Source organism: Varanus komodoensis, unplaced genomic scaffold (assembly GCF_004798865.1).
Source record: "Varanus komodoensis strain SLA01 unplaced genomic scaffold, ASM479886v1 scaffold36, whole genome shotgun sequence".
In the NCBI taxonomy this organism is placed as follows: domain Eukaryota; kingdom Metazoa; phylum Chordata; class Lepidosauria; order Squamata; family Varanidae; genus Varanus; species Varanus komodoensis.
The window spans coordinates 4,168,791-4,184,877 of record NW_025335873.1 but is presented as its reverse complement, the minus strand read 5'-3'; the positions used below and the strand labels follow the sequence as shown (position 1 = coordinate 4,184,877).

At 48.7% G+C, this 16,087-nt stretch overlaps 1 protein-coding gene across 5 annotated transcripts in view; it reads right to left on the bottom strand.

Moving 5' to 3' along the window:
• Positions 1-957: 957 nt before the first annotated feature.
• The window catches only part of KCNT1 (potassium sodium-activated channel subfamily T member 1), a 112,337-nt gene continuing 97,207 nt past the window's right edge, over positions 958-16,087 (bottom strand). For 4 of the 5 annotated variants that reach the window (XM_044439953.1, XM_044439957.1, XM_044439954.1 and 1 more), the window contains 8 exons: positions 15,809-15,910; positions 14,993-15,076; positions 13,800-13,928; positions 12,957-12,977; positions 12,270-12,573; positions 6,241-6,303; positions 2,170-2,254; positions 958-1,078 (listed from right to left, as the gene is read on the bottom strand). In XM_044439953.1, coding sequence (XP_044295888.1) covers positions 958-1,078; positions 2,170-2,254; positions 6,241-6,303; positions 12,270-12,573; positions 12,957-12,977; positions 13,800-13,928; positions 14,993-15,076; positions 15,809-15,910 — 909 coding nt within the window. The remainder of the gene's footprint in view (positions 1,079-2,169; positions 2,255-6,240; positions 6,304-12,269; positions 12,574-12,956; positions 12,978-13,799; positions 13,929-14,992; positions 15,077-15,808; positions 15,911-16,087) is intronic. The other variant, XM_044439958.1, reaches the window with a different exon arrangement.

Below are 16,087 nucleotides of genomic sequence, written 5' to 3'. Positions count from 1 at the left end.
CCCTAACGACGTGCTGGCCATGGAACACATGCGAAGGGGACAGTGGTGTACAGAACCTTTCACACACGCACTGCTTCGGAGTTGAGCAAGTTTACTCTCAGACTGGTGCTCCACCTTGGAGAAACCCCCTAGCAGATGAACCCTTGTCACGACTCATTACATCGGATTCATTTTCTAGATGGGAAGAGTCATCCTATTTTGCCACAGACACGTGTTCCTAACCTCAGGAAGATGGCACTCAAGTCAGCGATTTTGCCAAAACTTCCCACAAGGCAGATCTGCACCTTTTTACCTGAGGGGACATTTTGAGTCTGGTAGCATGACTGCTGGCCAGCTCTTTTGGCAGTTTTGGACATTTCGAACCCCGTCCCTTTGGTCAACCAGGCCTCCTCTGGAAGGAGGAGGTGGCAACAGACACACAGGTTCCCTTTAGTGTTGAGAGGATGGGGACCTCCACAAAGTATCGGCCATGAGGATGCTGCGTGAGTCTTGCTGTTCTGCTCGGTTGAGTGCAGCCTCACACCTGGATTTCACAGATGCAGCTTGGACTTCCCTCTGGACTCACGTGCAGCTCCTTCATCAGTGCCAAGCAAGGTCCCTTCTCTAGTCGCAGAACATTTTTCTCTGCCCCACCCTTCCCTCAAAAATGGAAAAGAGCCCTCAAAACTGGTGAAGAGCCAGACTTGTAGAAACCACCCAGTCTTCAATGGGCGCGTGTTTTCTTTCTTTCTCAACCTCTCAGGTGCCACGGCAGGAGACCCAAAGTGAGGCTGGGAAGCTGACGCTGCTCAGTGTTCTGGACTCCAATCCCAGCCACGTGGATTTCTTCACCAGCCTTATGGCTCCTCAGGAAACAGTTCCTCCCTTTCACCCCATAGTTTCTCATTAAATCTGTTACAGTTCCATGCATGAACAGGAAGGGAAGGCAAGTCATTCCATGCAGAAGGACAGAGGCGCTCAGAGCTGAGTCTCATCTCTTGTTTCGGGGTTACAAGAGTCCATCTTGTTACTGCAGCTGCTCTTTCGACTGTGGGTTTCGTTTTCCACGTGCGCTAAAGGATCAGGTCGTATTAAATACCTGGGTAGAAATGAAGAAATTCACAACACGAGTTAAGCCAAGGATGGGCAAACTTGAGATCTGCAAGGCCTACTTTTTTTGAGACTGGAGCCCCAAGAGCTGGTCCACCAGAGCTCGGAGCAAACGGAAGTTCCTTAAAAGCCACTTCCTGGCTCAGGCGTCTTTGATTCTGAGCACTAGGACTGGACAGAATTCACAGGCACCGAACTTTAGTCCCGTTGGCTTAGCTAAGGCTGGGAGGAATGGAGTTAGGTCCTTCTTGTTAAGACTACCCTTTCCCAGTGTCAGATTGCTGAATCTTGTTGGACTACAATTCCCAACACCCAGAAGACGGGAACTCCAGTGGAGGGCTGGAAAAGTCTATGCTAAACGTTTGGGTTCTTGGGAGAACCAGGTTCTGGTCCCCATTTCCCACGTTACTTTTTGTCCCACCTGTCTTGAAGAAGAAAAGGAAGACCAAAGATGAGACGGATCGATCCCTTAAAGGAAGCCACAGCCTTGAGCTTGGCAGAGCTGAGTGGAGCTCTCGTGGACATCTTGGAGGACTTTCACTCATGGGGTCCCAGGTCAGAAATGACTTGACGGAACTTAACCACTAATTGCCTGGCTGACAAATGCTGATGTTTGGTCTCCAGCCAAACAACAAAAATGAATGGAAGCAAAAAAGAAAATGCCGAACTACTGGAATCAGTGAAAGATCTATAAATATTCAAAACATCAGGGGACAATAATCGAGTGACAGATGAACAGGGATGGTGCGTTGACCTCCACATCCCCACCGAGCCGGGGCAGAAAGACCTGCAGTCCTTGGAAGCCAGAAAGGCGACCTCAGAGTGGGGACAAGGGAATATTTCAGTGGTTGGAGAGGAGGAGAGAGAGGGGAGACAGAATGGGAGTTATCCGGATGGCACCCAGACTCCCCCCCCCACCACACTCTGAAATGTTGTTAGGTGGTGAAAATGCAGGGGGCAGAATAGGGAGGCGAAAACGTCAGACCTCATCCGTTTGGGGGTTACAGTCCTTGGAACAGGACGGCCCCCTAAGTGCTTGCTGGAAGAGGAAAGTCCCAGCGCGGAGAACTGTGTACATACACGATGTCGTTGAGTTCCAGCCGTGTGTCAGGAGGGGGGTTAATGAGGACGTAGGATAACGTGTTCTGGTGGTCATTCATCTCATCTGCAAGGGAAAAGAGAGATGCGTGACCTATCATACGTCGAGTTAAAACAGCCGGTGATTCGCAAACTGAGACAGCTTTGGGATCATTGGATGTGCTCTCCTGGCAGCCTCATCATGGGCAAACGCCCTTGCTGCCTCCTCACCCAGTTGAGTGTTCAGTGGGGCACCCGTTCGGCATGTGGAGGAAGCCAAGATCAGGCCAGGCCTTGAGTTTGCAGTTGCCCTTAGTTTCCATATAGCCTGAAGTGCCTGATCCTGCCGAATCTTGGAAGCTAAGCAGGGTCAGGCCTGGCTGACACCTGGACGGGCAACTCAAACGCTGTGCACCACCCAGAGAGCTTCAGGATGGGCCGTTTAGAAACGTAATGTCATCGTCGTCATCAAACATGCCACAGAGGAACCTACACAGAGGGGTGCAACCTTGGCTTGAAGGGTGTGTGTCTTCCCCAAAAGGGAACAGACCCAGCTGGTCTCCAGTCCTACATCTGAGAAGCTGCTGTTGCTCTTGCTAGGTGGAACTCCACAGTGGCAGGAGCAAGGACCAAAAAATTGGGAAGTGGGAAAAGGAAAGGAAGGGTATGGATGTATTACAGGAGCAGGGGTGGAAATTCTTGTAGTGGCCCATAGGATGGAGCCATGTTCTTCTCATGGACCTGTGACACTCATGAAAGAGGATGTCCATACCCACCTTTCCCATGAGAGCATCTCCAGAAAGGCTATCTGACAAAGAAAATGCTACCCAGTGAACAAAGGATCCTACTGGGACAAGCTGGCGGGGCGGGGAGCAGCATCCCCCAAAATCATGCAGAGGGAACATCTGTGAGCAGAGTTCTTCTTTTCATGGAAGACAGATCCTGGACCCAATCCATTCTGTGTAAAACAGTCTGAACACTCAGTGGAAGGTTTATAACTACAACTAAAAATTCAATTCATATTCCTCCCCATCCAAACTGAGGCCAAACAATTAGCAATTTTCCTGGCTGGAGGAATGCAGAAAAATCCACTCTTTCCACACTCCTCCTGCCCTTCCTAGGATGCCTGTGAACCTCCAAATTTTGGAAGGTTATGGACAGCCTCACTGGAATGCAACTTTGACCTGAAAATGGCCATTTGCTTGGATTGTGGCCTTTCTCCACAGCTGGCTCTAGGATTACCCTAAGAATGAGGAGCGCCGCAACGAAGGCCAGGCTGACAAGCACAAGATGGTGAGCACTGAAAGGCTATCTGACAAACAGAACAAGCATGTGTGAATGTGAAGCAGGCATCTGGTACAGTCAGAAAGGGCGTCCCCTCTGCAGTTTTGATCTCTTAGATTGTACCTTGGCTTAACACAGACACAGAGAGAACGGTGTGACTTGGGAGGGGAGAATTTGCTTTGCAAATGGGTTGAATTCACACTGAAGCATCTTTGGTCAAAGGTAGCAGAATTGGGGGGAAATTTGCTACCAGGTCTGGCCACTGGTGGGATCTTCCACCCTGCTGGGAAGCAGCTAAGTAAGTTGGAGACTTTGCTTTGCTTGCATTTTATTCTGAACTTCTCTAATTTCACCCTTTGGAACCAGTCCTTCAAAATTTACATTTTTTCAACTTTTGCCAAGAAGCCTTCCGAGAAGAAATGTCTGCAAAAAAACCTGCTATGTAGGGACGGGGCACACAAAAATGCACAACTTAGATAAAGAAAAATGTTAAACTCCACTGTATGGCTTGCAAAGAAAAGAAAAAGAAAAAACAAGCAACATGGCAAAAATGCATGTATTAAGGTGAAATAGGTGCAAAAGCACGTATGAACTTCAAAGCAATCTTTCTGAAAATTCAGGATGAGCCAAACGTAGGATGGGAAAATATGGAAGTGAAATTAACTGAAGCAGCTGCCCATCCCTACAACTGGTCCATGAACTTGGGCAGGGGCCCTTCCTGGGCCTGCTCCTCTCCCTTCAATTGAAGATGGGCCACCTACATGCAACGTATGTGCCAGTCTCTGAGCTGCACGACCCTCGAACAGTGCAGGAGACAACCCTCAGGCATTTGGCAAGGAGGAGGACTCCACCCTGGCCCAGTCCTGGCACCCACAATTGCAGGAATGGCAGGCAGCATCGGAGGAAGGAGGCTTGTCCCTACCCAGGAGGGTTGCTCAAGGTGTAAAAAGCACCCATGAAGCCCATGCAGAGAAAGGTGCTTGTTTCCCAGCATCCATGGCCACAGCTCATTCCCACACGGAAGCACGGATGTCCCCATTGTGGGCATCTCCTGCAACCGGAAGCGAACGAGTCCCATCTCATTTGCTGTTGGGTTCCTTGCTAATGGTGAATTTGGAGGAGCAAAGCTGTACGGACAAAGGGAAGCACATCCCTCTGTCCTTCGCAATCGCTGTCAGCTGTTCCTTCAAAGCACAACCCGTCGCAAGGGGCTCTGTGGCCGGACACCTCCCTAGGCTCGCTGGCAGAGTGTCCAAGGTGCTGCCTCTCCAGCACACCCCTTTCCTCATCTCCTGGGCCCATCTGCCACTGGAAGAGGCTGCTGGTGGGATTATTTCCATGCTAGCAATGTGGTAGGGCCACAGCACCCATGTTGCAAGACCTCAAGGCTGTGACTCCAAACCCCCCATGGCCCCCTTGATGATGCCAGAAGTCTGTAGGATCTGCACTTTTAGTCTGCAGCTCCCCTGATCTTTTCAGCCGAAATGCAAAGGCTCTCCCTCTAGAAGGAAACAGGTGAACCATGTCCCTTGGTGCTCACAGGTGTGACTATCTTGGGCAGGGAAAATCAAGGCCTCCTTTGTAGGATTCGTTTATCTTTCAATCAGGCACGGGCTGGGCAGGCCTCTGAAAGAGGACTGGCTTTAACCTGAAGGTGGCCCAAAGGAGGAGACATGGTCACCCTCTCAGTCCATGGCATCTTCACCTTAAAAGTCACAAGGCGTGACAGCCACAGCCAGCCAGAGGAGAGCATTCTGGGCAAAAGGGAAGAAAGGTCTGGCTCGGTTGCAAGGCAGGTCTACATCAGGAGATGAGGTTCTGGAACAAGATCTTCCAGAGACCCGGTGGCTGTACTGAGCCCTTGTCTGAAGAGTTTGCCAGTGGGATCAGGGCAGCCCTGGCCGTGGGAAGGTGGGTCAGGTGCTGAGAGTGTGTGGAGGTGCTGCTAGACAAATAATTCCCCCCTTCTCTGAGGATACCTGACATAGGACTCCCTCAAATGAACCACATCTGCTATCAATCCATTTTTTATGGTTCTCACTCCACTTAATGTGTAAAGATCATTCTTACTGCCTTTTCCAGTCTGGTGCTGTCCAGATGTTTTGGAGCAAGAGTTCTCAGAATTCCTGATAACTGGAACACTGGCTGGAGCTTTTGCAAGTTGATCTCTAAATAATCTGGAAAGCTCCACGAAGGGAAAGGCAGAATTACTGAAATCTCACCATCAAGTTTACAAAGCTTGCCTGCAGACCTACGCTCGTTTTCTGGCAATAAGCTGGGCCAGGGTGCCTTAAAAATTGTGCTGTTTGGAGGTTTCCATTTTATCATGCTGTTTTTAAGCAACAGTTCATTTGGAATAGAAATAATAGAAAAGCAAGATGCACATATACGTATCTTCACACACACCCTGGTGGTGTGACTCTGGAGTCTTTGTATCAAAGTTGTGCATAGTTCAATAAAAAGCTTCGAAATCCACCACAGCATCTCTGATCAGGACTATTTAGCCAACATCTCTTGGAATGGGGTAACTTTTCTTTGCAGGGAGAGAATGTTGAGGATCAGCAAAGTATCACGTATCTGTCACATCCACGTACAAGCCGCCAAGTTCTTGGGTTATTCTGGGAACTTCCCGGGGTAGCCCCAAAACAAAAGGACCACTTTTGAGCCTCCAATTTTGCATGTGGCCTCATGCAAGAGTTTTTCACCCCTGTGCCTGCAGCGGGCATCTTTATCATCATGGTGTTATAATACCACGAGTCAAACCTGACTCCCAGGGGAGAAGAAATTTACCTTGCAAATATCCAAGGTTTACCCGATTCATCACATCACAGGCTGTTAAATTTGCTACATCCTCTACAGAACATACAGAAAAGGAAACAGAACGGAACAGAACAAAAACAAACAGAAAAGCACAGACACAAACGGAGAGAAAGAGAAGAGAGAGAAAGATCAGCGAGTAGCAATTTAGAAAGTACTCAGAAACCAGCTTTGGTGATGACATGGGCAAAAATGTAGTAAAGGCTTATACATACACAAAAAAGAAAGAAATGAAAGAAAGAAAGCAAGCAAAAGAAAAGGAAGCCAGGTTCCTATGAGAGCCCCATGAGGCCGTGCTTATTGGACAGGAGGAGCCATATGCTGGGCTCGGCAGAGCAGCACAGAGATGATCCGCTGCACTGATCCTGCGTGAATCCTTACAGCCACCCCAAGTTCCTTAGGAGGAATGTCCACCGAGACCCCTTCTCCCTCCCCACACACGTTTTTCTCCTCGTATGCACCACCTCCCCAGTTTATCCAGTTGGGGCACTGGAGCAGGAGGTTGTGCTATTTTTGCCATGCTTCTATCCTCGTGATTGTACACATGGCTGCGTTTTGCTCTGTCTGCAGATTAGCTTCCTTTTCGCATCTAGCCAGGGGTTCCCTGGTTCAGGAGCAATGTCAGGAATGGACCCTCCCAGTTCATCTTCCACTGGGACCCCGACCTTTTTGTAAACAAGTTTCCTTTGGGAGGAAAAGATCTCTTTTGAGATGAGCAGACTGGATCGTTTTGTCCTTCCCACAGCAGCCTTTGATTCTTGGACATCCAAGGTGGAACAGCAGGAAGAGGAGGAAAAAGATTGTACAAAATGGTTGAGATTTCTCCCTGGAAAATTCTTGCTTGTTTCCTCCCATCTCTCCTTGACTGAGGAAGGGAAGAAACGCTTAAACAGACACAGATCCCTCTAGCAAACAGACTTTTACAGCAGGACCCTCATATCCATGGGAGATACATTCCAAGCCCCCCAGCAGATGCCTGAAAATGTGGATAGTAGCAAACACAATATTTGCAGGGTTAGAGACACAGGGCCCCTGCAAAAGTGGGAAAACCACGAATATCTCTAAGGAAAATCTGTGATTATCTCTAGTCTTCGAGTCCACTGAGACAAAACACGTGGGTAAGGCTAGGCTGTTCTAAGACAAAGAGCTTGCATCCCAAACAGAGTGTGTGGTTCCCTAGAGATATTCATGGTGTCCCCATTTGCATGGTGGTCCTGTGCTCTTAACCCTACAAATGTGGAAGACCAACAGTCAGCTCTGATGATGCAAAACTGCGGCAACTGAGACAGAAAAACAAGGGTCCAGCTGTATTGGAATGATGCCACCTCAAAAATCTTGGGGTGCCTCTAGATGAGGTTGTTGTAGTGTCCGTCTCACTCACAGTCCTTTATGGGTCAAGGCAAAATTTCCCCCCTTCATAATGCTCCTACATTTCCCCACCTCTTTTTTCCTTACTGCAGAAGAAGTCAGAATCGGTGCGTGATGGTCTTCTGAGCTATGGTACTAGGAGTCCTCGGTCTATAAGAACCCATTCCCCCCCCCCCCGCAAAGATTGCCGAGATGTGTCATTTGGCCTCGGGTGCCAATTCTACATGTGGGATAGTCTTAGACTGACAATTCTGGAAATGTTTTAGGCAGAAAGAACAACTAATGAACCCACCAAAAGTTGTTGTGTATACACACCCTTAACTATCTCAAAGGCTCAGGACTTCCTTCAAGCCACACAGATCATTTGAGATGGCAGGTTTACCCATGGCAAAATTGCTCCGTGAAGCACCAGCTGTGTCATTCAATTTCTCTTCCAAGTAGTCTCATGCAAACATCATACGGGATGGATTCAAAAGACCATCTTAGCCACTGGTCAAACAAACAGCTGAGTTCTTAAGTGATGTTCTGAACCCACCTCAGATGTTTCGTTGCAGTGGCTTTGGGCTTTCTTTGGAGAAGCTTTGAATGGGGAAGCGCGTTGGCTTTCTGTGTATGGAAGCAACCCCTCCCTTCAGCTACCTAAACTATTGCAGGAAGAAAATACACAGTCAGGTGGCCACTCATATGTCCTGGGGTGAACTTACATGCCCTTTCAAAACAAACTTGAAGAACTATAGCTTAGTCCTGGCTTCTGAGGGCACCCATCCGCTGTTCCTTTGAGGCATTCATCAGTCTGTGGCGCTCCAATTCTTTGTGGGAGGATTTTGATCAATAAAATGCAATCACAGAGCCATTCTCGCGAAGACAGGCAATACTGGGTCTTCAAAGGGCTCCTGTACCTATAATTAAATGCTTCTTGGTGGTACGCTTTGTTAATTGCATTGCTTCTCTATGAGGGCTGGGGCGGATTTAGTGAAGACCTTACCCCTCTCTCTTCTCTGTTCTATTCTAATTTTTGAATTTGTAAAGAAATACATTTTTATATTCCACTTTTATGAAAAAATAATAAAAATGCTTATTATTTCATTCTACCGCCCTACTTGCAGTCGAGGCAGTTCAGAGAGGTGATTCAAAGAATAACTGGTGTGATTTTCATCCTTAATGCAACCCCCGCACTGTTCAGGAAGTAAAACAACAGGTCAAACCCGTAACAAGAACAACCCAATTCACACTTCTTGGAAGCTTCTTGAAGCAGCACTGCATTTCTGCATTAGGGAGGGGGCTATTTGCCCTTGTGGACGTGGAGGCCAAGTCTTAATTCCAATTCCAGCGCCAGCTACTTACAGGAAAGCCACGTGGCAGCTATGCTAATGGGTTGCAATGCAAGAAGCATCCATTTTATCCTTGCTGAAGGCTTCGCATGCAATCCAGGCCTAACGAGGGGAAGCCTCATTTCTCTTGTGAATCCTTCATCCTTCTGTCTTTATCCAGAAAAAACAATGCCTAATATGCATGGCTGCTTGAGACATTTTCCCCAAAGCATCACCAGTCTGCAAGGCCCAGCTCTGTTTTGGCAAACATGCAATATGGAAACGGTCACAGGAAGCTGTAACCTGGCGGTCAAACAGTCCAGACAGTATGATAAAGCCTTCTCTGATCCGGTGCCTTCCAGATGTTTCGGACAAGAATTCCCAACGTTCCAGGAGATTGGCCTAGGACTGATGGGAATTGGTCTGGAGGACTTCGGATTGGAGCTGGCTGGTATGAATGCTCAGGCGGCGGCACAGAATGGCACAACAGAAATCTGCAAAGAAAAGAAAAGTGAAGAAGCCGTGGAATGAAAGCCGTTCCCCTGAACCTCTAAGAAACTCACCAAACTTCTAGTTATTACTTATTTATTTATTAGACTTATATCCCACCTTTTTTTCTCATCAACTCATAGCAGCTTACACCGTTCTCCTGCTGCTCTCAGTCATAGCCTCACAACCACAACCCTGTGAAGTAGGCTCTGCTGAGAGTCTGGGACCGGCCCAAAGTCACCCAGTTGGCTCCATGGCCGAGCGGGGACTCGAACCCAGTTCCCCTGAGTCCCAGTCCAGTGCTCTTAACCATGACACCGCACAGGCTCTTGTTTGCCTTTTCCTCAAGACGGCCTCACTGACCACTTCCCTTTCCATGGCAGTGACTTTTGGATTTTGGCCCAGAAGTGCACAGAACCTGGTGTGAGTTTCTGCCCTGTCTAGCTACCAAATGGGTGGTGGGAGGCAGAGGAGAACAACCGTGATCTTTGCCCGAGGACAGCCATCATCACACAATGTCGGTACAAGTAAATATCGACATTTTTTCAGGAGGATGGGAACCCTGGATGCTCTCTCACTTGGGCACTGAGCAGATCACCTTAGCATCAGGAAAAGGTAAAGGTAAAGGTTTCCCCTTGACATTGAAGGCCAGTCATGCCTGACTCTAGGGGGCACTGCTCACCTCCGTTTCCTGGCCGAGGGAGCCGGTGCTTGTCTGCAGACAGTCTCCGTGGTCACATGGCCGGCGTGACTAAACACGGAGGGGCACAGAACGCTGTTACCTGCCCACCGAAGTGGTACCTTTTTACCTACTTGCCTTTGCACGCTTTCGAACTGCAAGGTTGGCAGGAGCTGGGACGGAGCAACGGGAGCTCAGCCCATGTGTGGATTCGAACCGGCGACCTTTCGATCAACCAGCCCAGCAGCACCGCGGTTTCAACCACTGCGCCACCCGCAGCCCCCCAGCATCAGTAGCAGTGGCTGCATCACATGCAAATCGACTATCAAGTCAAATATCAGGCTGGGCGGTGGAAAAGCCTCTGCCCTTATAGCTGCAAATTTGTTGAGAATATCCCAATGAGCTTTGCCGACCGGGCGGGATAGAAATATAATAAATAAATGAATGAATGCGACTTAGCTTCCAAAGACATGGTGGTCCAGGTGTGTGTGGAGTCCCCCGCACCCCCACCCCCACCCCCAGAAATTCCTTCCATAATATTACGACTTGCTTTGCATGTCAAGAGTCCTGGGTCCAGGCTAAAAGGAGCAGGGAGCAGGAGATGGGAAAGAAAATCATAGAAACAGAGTGAGTCAGAAGGGGTCTCCTGGGCCATCTAGTCTGACCCCCGGCTCCAGCCGGCTCTGCTCACGACATGCCCACCGTGTGCATGGCCAGCCTGTCCTCGAACACCTGCACCAATGGGGCCTCCACCACCTCCCAAGGAAGCCCATTCCACACCCTCAGGGTTCAAATCATTGGCTCTGAGAGTAAATACTGTAGCCAGAGCTTCCTACGTGTCCAAGATGCACAATACAGAAAGAATCTTTGATGTTCGTGCTCTTTTGGGAATCTTCTGAGGGCCACATCAGGTTTTCTGCAACTTGTCTCCATTTTATTGTAGGTGGGTTGTAAAATGCATAACAAAAGCTTGCATATTAGGGGGAAAGGGCAGACAGAGATGTGGAAGAAGGCTTTGGACTTCCTAGCAGAACGTTCGGAATGCATTCTCCTCGGAAAATGGCTTGCAGAAAGTCGTGGAACAGGCACAATGGGGCAGGAAAATGCACGTCTTACAAAATTGCACACAAGTAGAGCCAAACCTCAACCTTCATGGGTTGATTTGGCGGGTGTGGCAGCAACTCTGGATGCGAGCAGAGCCCTTCCTGCGGATCGTCCCAGCTGAGACGAGTGTCCCCTGGCCCTTCTCCCTCCTGGGGGTGTGTCAGGCCAGCGTCCCACCTCAGCCGGCACCTAGCAGCTGCCCAGGGTCAAGTGTTGAGGTTTGTCAGGGGTCGAAAAATTTGCCACATTTCCATTTGCTGCGTTCCCTCAACATTTTCCACTTCGGAAGGAGTCCTGCTCCTCTAATCCCCATGAACGTGGAGGAGAGGCTCCAATGCAGAGGGGGTTTTGCGCATTTTTAAAAAAGTTTGGCATTTGGGATGAAATGGATTGAAGATGGGAAAACTCTGGCGGTTCGGGATGATCTGACCCTGAGATGGGAAGAATGAGAGATTGGCGACACCCCAGGCGGACCACTCTGCCCCCCTTGAATGCCAGTTGCAGGGAGACTGCAATGGGAGAAGATGCCTTCCCACCGGTCCTGGATGTGGGCTTCTGGGGGGCACTCTGTGGAAGGGGCTACTGGAGTGGAAGGGGCTTTAATTCCATCTGGCGAGGGAGTTCCTCCAGTCTCTTGAAGGGCTAGATCAATCCCTAGGGACCATGTCTGTCAGCAGCTGCAAACCCTGGGACAGGGAACGCCCCTGCCCCATATGCAGGCCTTTTGTCCCAAGTTCTAGTCCAGCCTTGCACTTCAAACTATGCATGTCTGCATAGCAGCCACTGGGGACAGATGACTCGGAGATGGACGAGCGCCATTCCCCCTCCATCTCCCGCCAATGGGCTTTCTCAGTCATCAGAGAGCTGTTCCTTGTGGCTGCGTATCCTTACAAAGCTGTGTTGTGCTAAAACAATAAAGCCTGCTGCCTCGGATGGGCCAACACAACGGCCAGAAAGGTCATTTGGGAAGCTCCGAACCCTTGTGGAAAAAGCACAAGGCAACTGGACCCTGATCGGCGCTGACTGCCGAAGACAGAAAGACGCCAACTTACCGTACCCGGCCGTGGGCAGGCCCAGATGTTTCATCCGGTTCTTCACCAGCTCGGACAGCTCCTGCCGCTCTGACCGTCGGTAGAGGCTCAGCCGCTGCTGGCTGATCCACTCGGCCGTTTTGGTGGTGTGCTTGCTGGCCCCTTTCCGGCTCAGCCTGCGTGCCCACTGCATGCTCTTCCGCCGGAGCAACGGGTGCTCCGTCTGGTCGGTGGGACACGAGTTCCGATGGTTTGTTTTCGCATTCCAGCAGTCCTTCACGTCCTTGGTGTCCTCACAATCTTCCACGTTGATTGAGACCTGTGACTGGGAACACCAGTAGGCCATGAGGGTGAGCAACGGGCAATTCCCGACCCCCTGGAGCAGAGCCAGGGCTGTGCTTCCACGGAACGGCAGGCAAAGCTGTGCTTTAGACCACCCCCATCAAGTTTTTCTTGGGCGAGGAGAGGTGGAGGAACCCCAGATGGTGAAGCCACCGTTTCCATCCTGGGAGATCCATAGGGTCTCCTCCCTGTCCTCTCTCACACTCTGTTCTGTAAATACTGAGCTATGCTGCTGATCAACAAAGCGAACTAACAATACTGCATGTAATGCAACAGGAAGTCGAAGACACTCTTCTTCTGCTGGAAAAGCTGAAGTCTAGATTTACTTCTAGGATAAGGAATGTGTTTGGAACCGAAGCTACTCACCTGGGTTCTGAGGTCATGAGGCTGGGGGAGAGAGAGAGAGAGAATGAGAAAGAAATTGAAAAAGTGCATCGTTATGTTGGCTGGACAGCCATTCGCCAAGATCTAATATGGAGAGGGCCATTGTTCAGGTGCCCAGTACTTAGTTTTTTCTATTCCACCTTCAGCTAAACTGCACCACAGGCTGAATTGTGCCATCAGGCAGGGATGTTGAAGTTGTGTCCTCTATGGAAGAGCGAGCATGGACTGGATGACCCCCCCCAGGAGAATTCCCTAGGACTCTCTAATTCACTTGTCAGTTCCCCGTCCCGCTTAGTCAACAGTGATGTCGGCCTCCGTGGAAAGGCTTTCTAGACCAGCCTCACCCAACCTGGGTCCTTCCAAATTCCATCATTCTGACCATTGGCCACACACTGATATGAGCTATAGACCAAGATCTCTATGGAAGGAACGTACAGTGTGATCATGGAACCAATGACCACGGAGTGTTCTCCATCTCTGGAGGCCTTCAAGCAGAAACGGGGTTCTCCTTCCAGCTGCAGTACTGAATGTTTATGAAATTCCAGGGTGCTCAACACTGGAACTTCCGTATGTGATCTAAACTATGCTCTTGGCAGAGCGAGAGCTGGCAAGCAAGGGCAAGTGAGAGTGCCAGAGGACCAAGAATGGCCCCAGAAGTTGGAAGTAGGTGACAAACAGTTTGGAATTTTATATACTAATTTTTGTAATAACAAGGATGTGAGCTGCAGCTTGGAAAGAGCAATTAATAGAAGTCAAAGAGGAGTACAGGACTTCTGAGATGTTGGCATGGTGTGAGGAAGCTGCTTCTCTCTTTTGGCGTCTTACATCAATGGTGGAAAACATGTGGGACTCCGTCCTATAGATGCCAATGGGGATCTCAGCGCTAGAAGAGCACAACTTCTGGAAGAGACGTCCATATGTCCGGATCCAGAGATCACTTTCAGTGATTTTCATCTATCCAGTATAGGAAGAAAAGGGGGAGAGAAAAATAAGAAGTCCTCTGTATTTTTGTCTGAGCTGGAAACAAAGCAGAGATGCATTTGTTAAGAGGTCCATGCCAAGCTTTATGGACTGAGCCGATTTACTTTTGGAAGGGCCAGAAACTGTTGAAGGACATTTGCCATGCAAGGATGCTTCAGGACTGCTGGCAGTCCGTGTTCCAAAGGTCTACAGACCAAGGTGATGTGCACTTCCTGAACTGGATTACAGAAACATAGAAACACAGAAACAGACTGAGTCAGAAGGGGTCTCCCGGGCCATCTAGTCTGACCCCCGGCTCCAGCCGGCTCCGTTCATGACATGCCCACCATGTGCATGTCTAACCTATCTTTGAACACCCTCACCGATGGGGCCTCAACCACCTCCTGTGGAAGCCCATTCTGTACCCTTGGGGTCCTAACCATCAGGAAGTACTATAGAAGTATTATAGAAGCCCTTGACTTTTGATATTCTCCAAATTTTGCAATACGCTTCTCAGCTCATAACCCCACCCCCTTAATACAAGTACGTATGTTCATTTTAGAATGCATAAACAATCAACCTTTAGAAATGTGTTCTGTAAGACAAAATAAGAATAAAAGAAGTATTTCTTATTTTGTTGCATTTTTAATCAGGTTATTTCTTTGTTTCATGTTATGCTTGGATTAAAACGTTCTTAATCTGGATTTTTTTGTTCACTGACTGTAGCGCCTTTTTTCTCTTTTGATGGAAAGGCAAGCCAGGACTTAATTAAAGAGAAAAAAGGACATCTACAAAATTTATTGTTTTTTGATTTTAAATATTTATATAGCAACTTTAAGGGCTATCCAACCCTCCCTAAGTAATTCACACATCATTCCCAATAGACATATCACTCCCTGCTCCCCAGAGTCTAGAAGGTCAAGTCCCCTAGTATCTACACGTACTAAGAGGGATTTGGGTGGGGAAGGATGCGGACCATCGTGTGCTCTGGGCTAGAGCAAACTACCAAATGCGCCATTTGGGTGCCATGGAAAGGGAAGGGAAAACTCAATACTTACTGCACAGAGGTAGCCAGATCCAGGAGTGGTGTCAAGGCCCAGAAGCAATCTTGTGATTGAGATCATGTAATCCTTCACGAATGACTGTAAACAAAAAGCAATGATTAGAGAGAGGACAAGCTGAGTGCTGCAGCATTTGATGAATTAGATCTGTCCATCCAAGTCAACATTTGAGTTGATAAAACAGGACCTCCCCCATTAACGGAGGGGCAGATATTTCTTAGATGTTTTTGGCGTAACTCCTTTTAAAATCTGAGTATGGAAAGTGCCAATTTTTAAGAGACATTCTTCCCCATGGGTGAGAGACCAGGAAATGCCTCTTCCTGAATCATCTAAAACTCAAAATAAATGAGCATTTTTTCTTTCTTTCTTTCTTTGGGACAACTAGGCAAATGCATGTAGAAGTACTCAATCGGTCAATCAACTCAAACTCATGCAGTTTATCGACCAGATCTTGACTGCAACACCCATTATCCCCAGCCAGCTTGACCAGTAGCTATGAGGTGAACTTTATTTTATGTTGCATGAGTGTAAAGCATTCCTTCAGAGAGAGGAACCCAATTCCCACAATTCCTGCAAAATATATTGATATAGTTTTATCCCAGTCGATGCCACAATTTCTACATGTGTTGACCAGCTACATCTGCAGAAAGCCAGTCCATTCATAGCTCAAGTAGGTCGACCCACTCACGTCTGGGATTCAGTGTGGCAGTTTGCAAAAGCAAGAAATGAAAGCACTTGGTCCCTCAGAGGAACCCAGGGGCTCTTGCTTTAGAAATGCTGGTAGAGATGGGCTACTTCTCCCCTTCTTCTGACCTGGTAAAGCAGCGTATCCAACATGCTAATGCTGAAAACTCTGCCAGCAGCAAAGGGGAGCCGGAACATGAATGCCAGGTTGGATCCGTTCTCCCGCTCTTTCTGTGGAGAGACAACAACACAGAGATACGAGCAATAGGACTGCCTTTCTGGATTGGAACGAAGTCCATGTCACCAGCAGCAGGTCCTCCTGGGTAGGAAGGCAACATCATCCACAAGGGGGCGCTGTTTCAATACCTAGCTGGTGAAAAGATCTTGGGCATCAAAAGCGGATGGAGA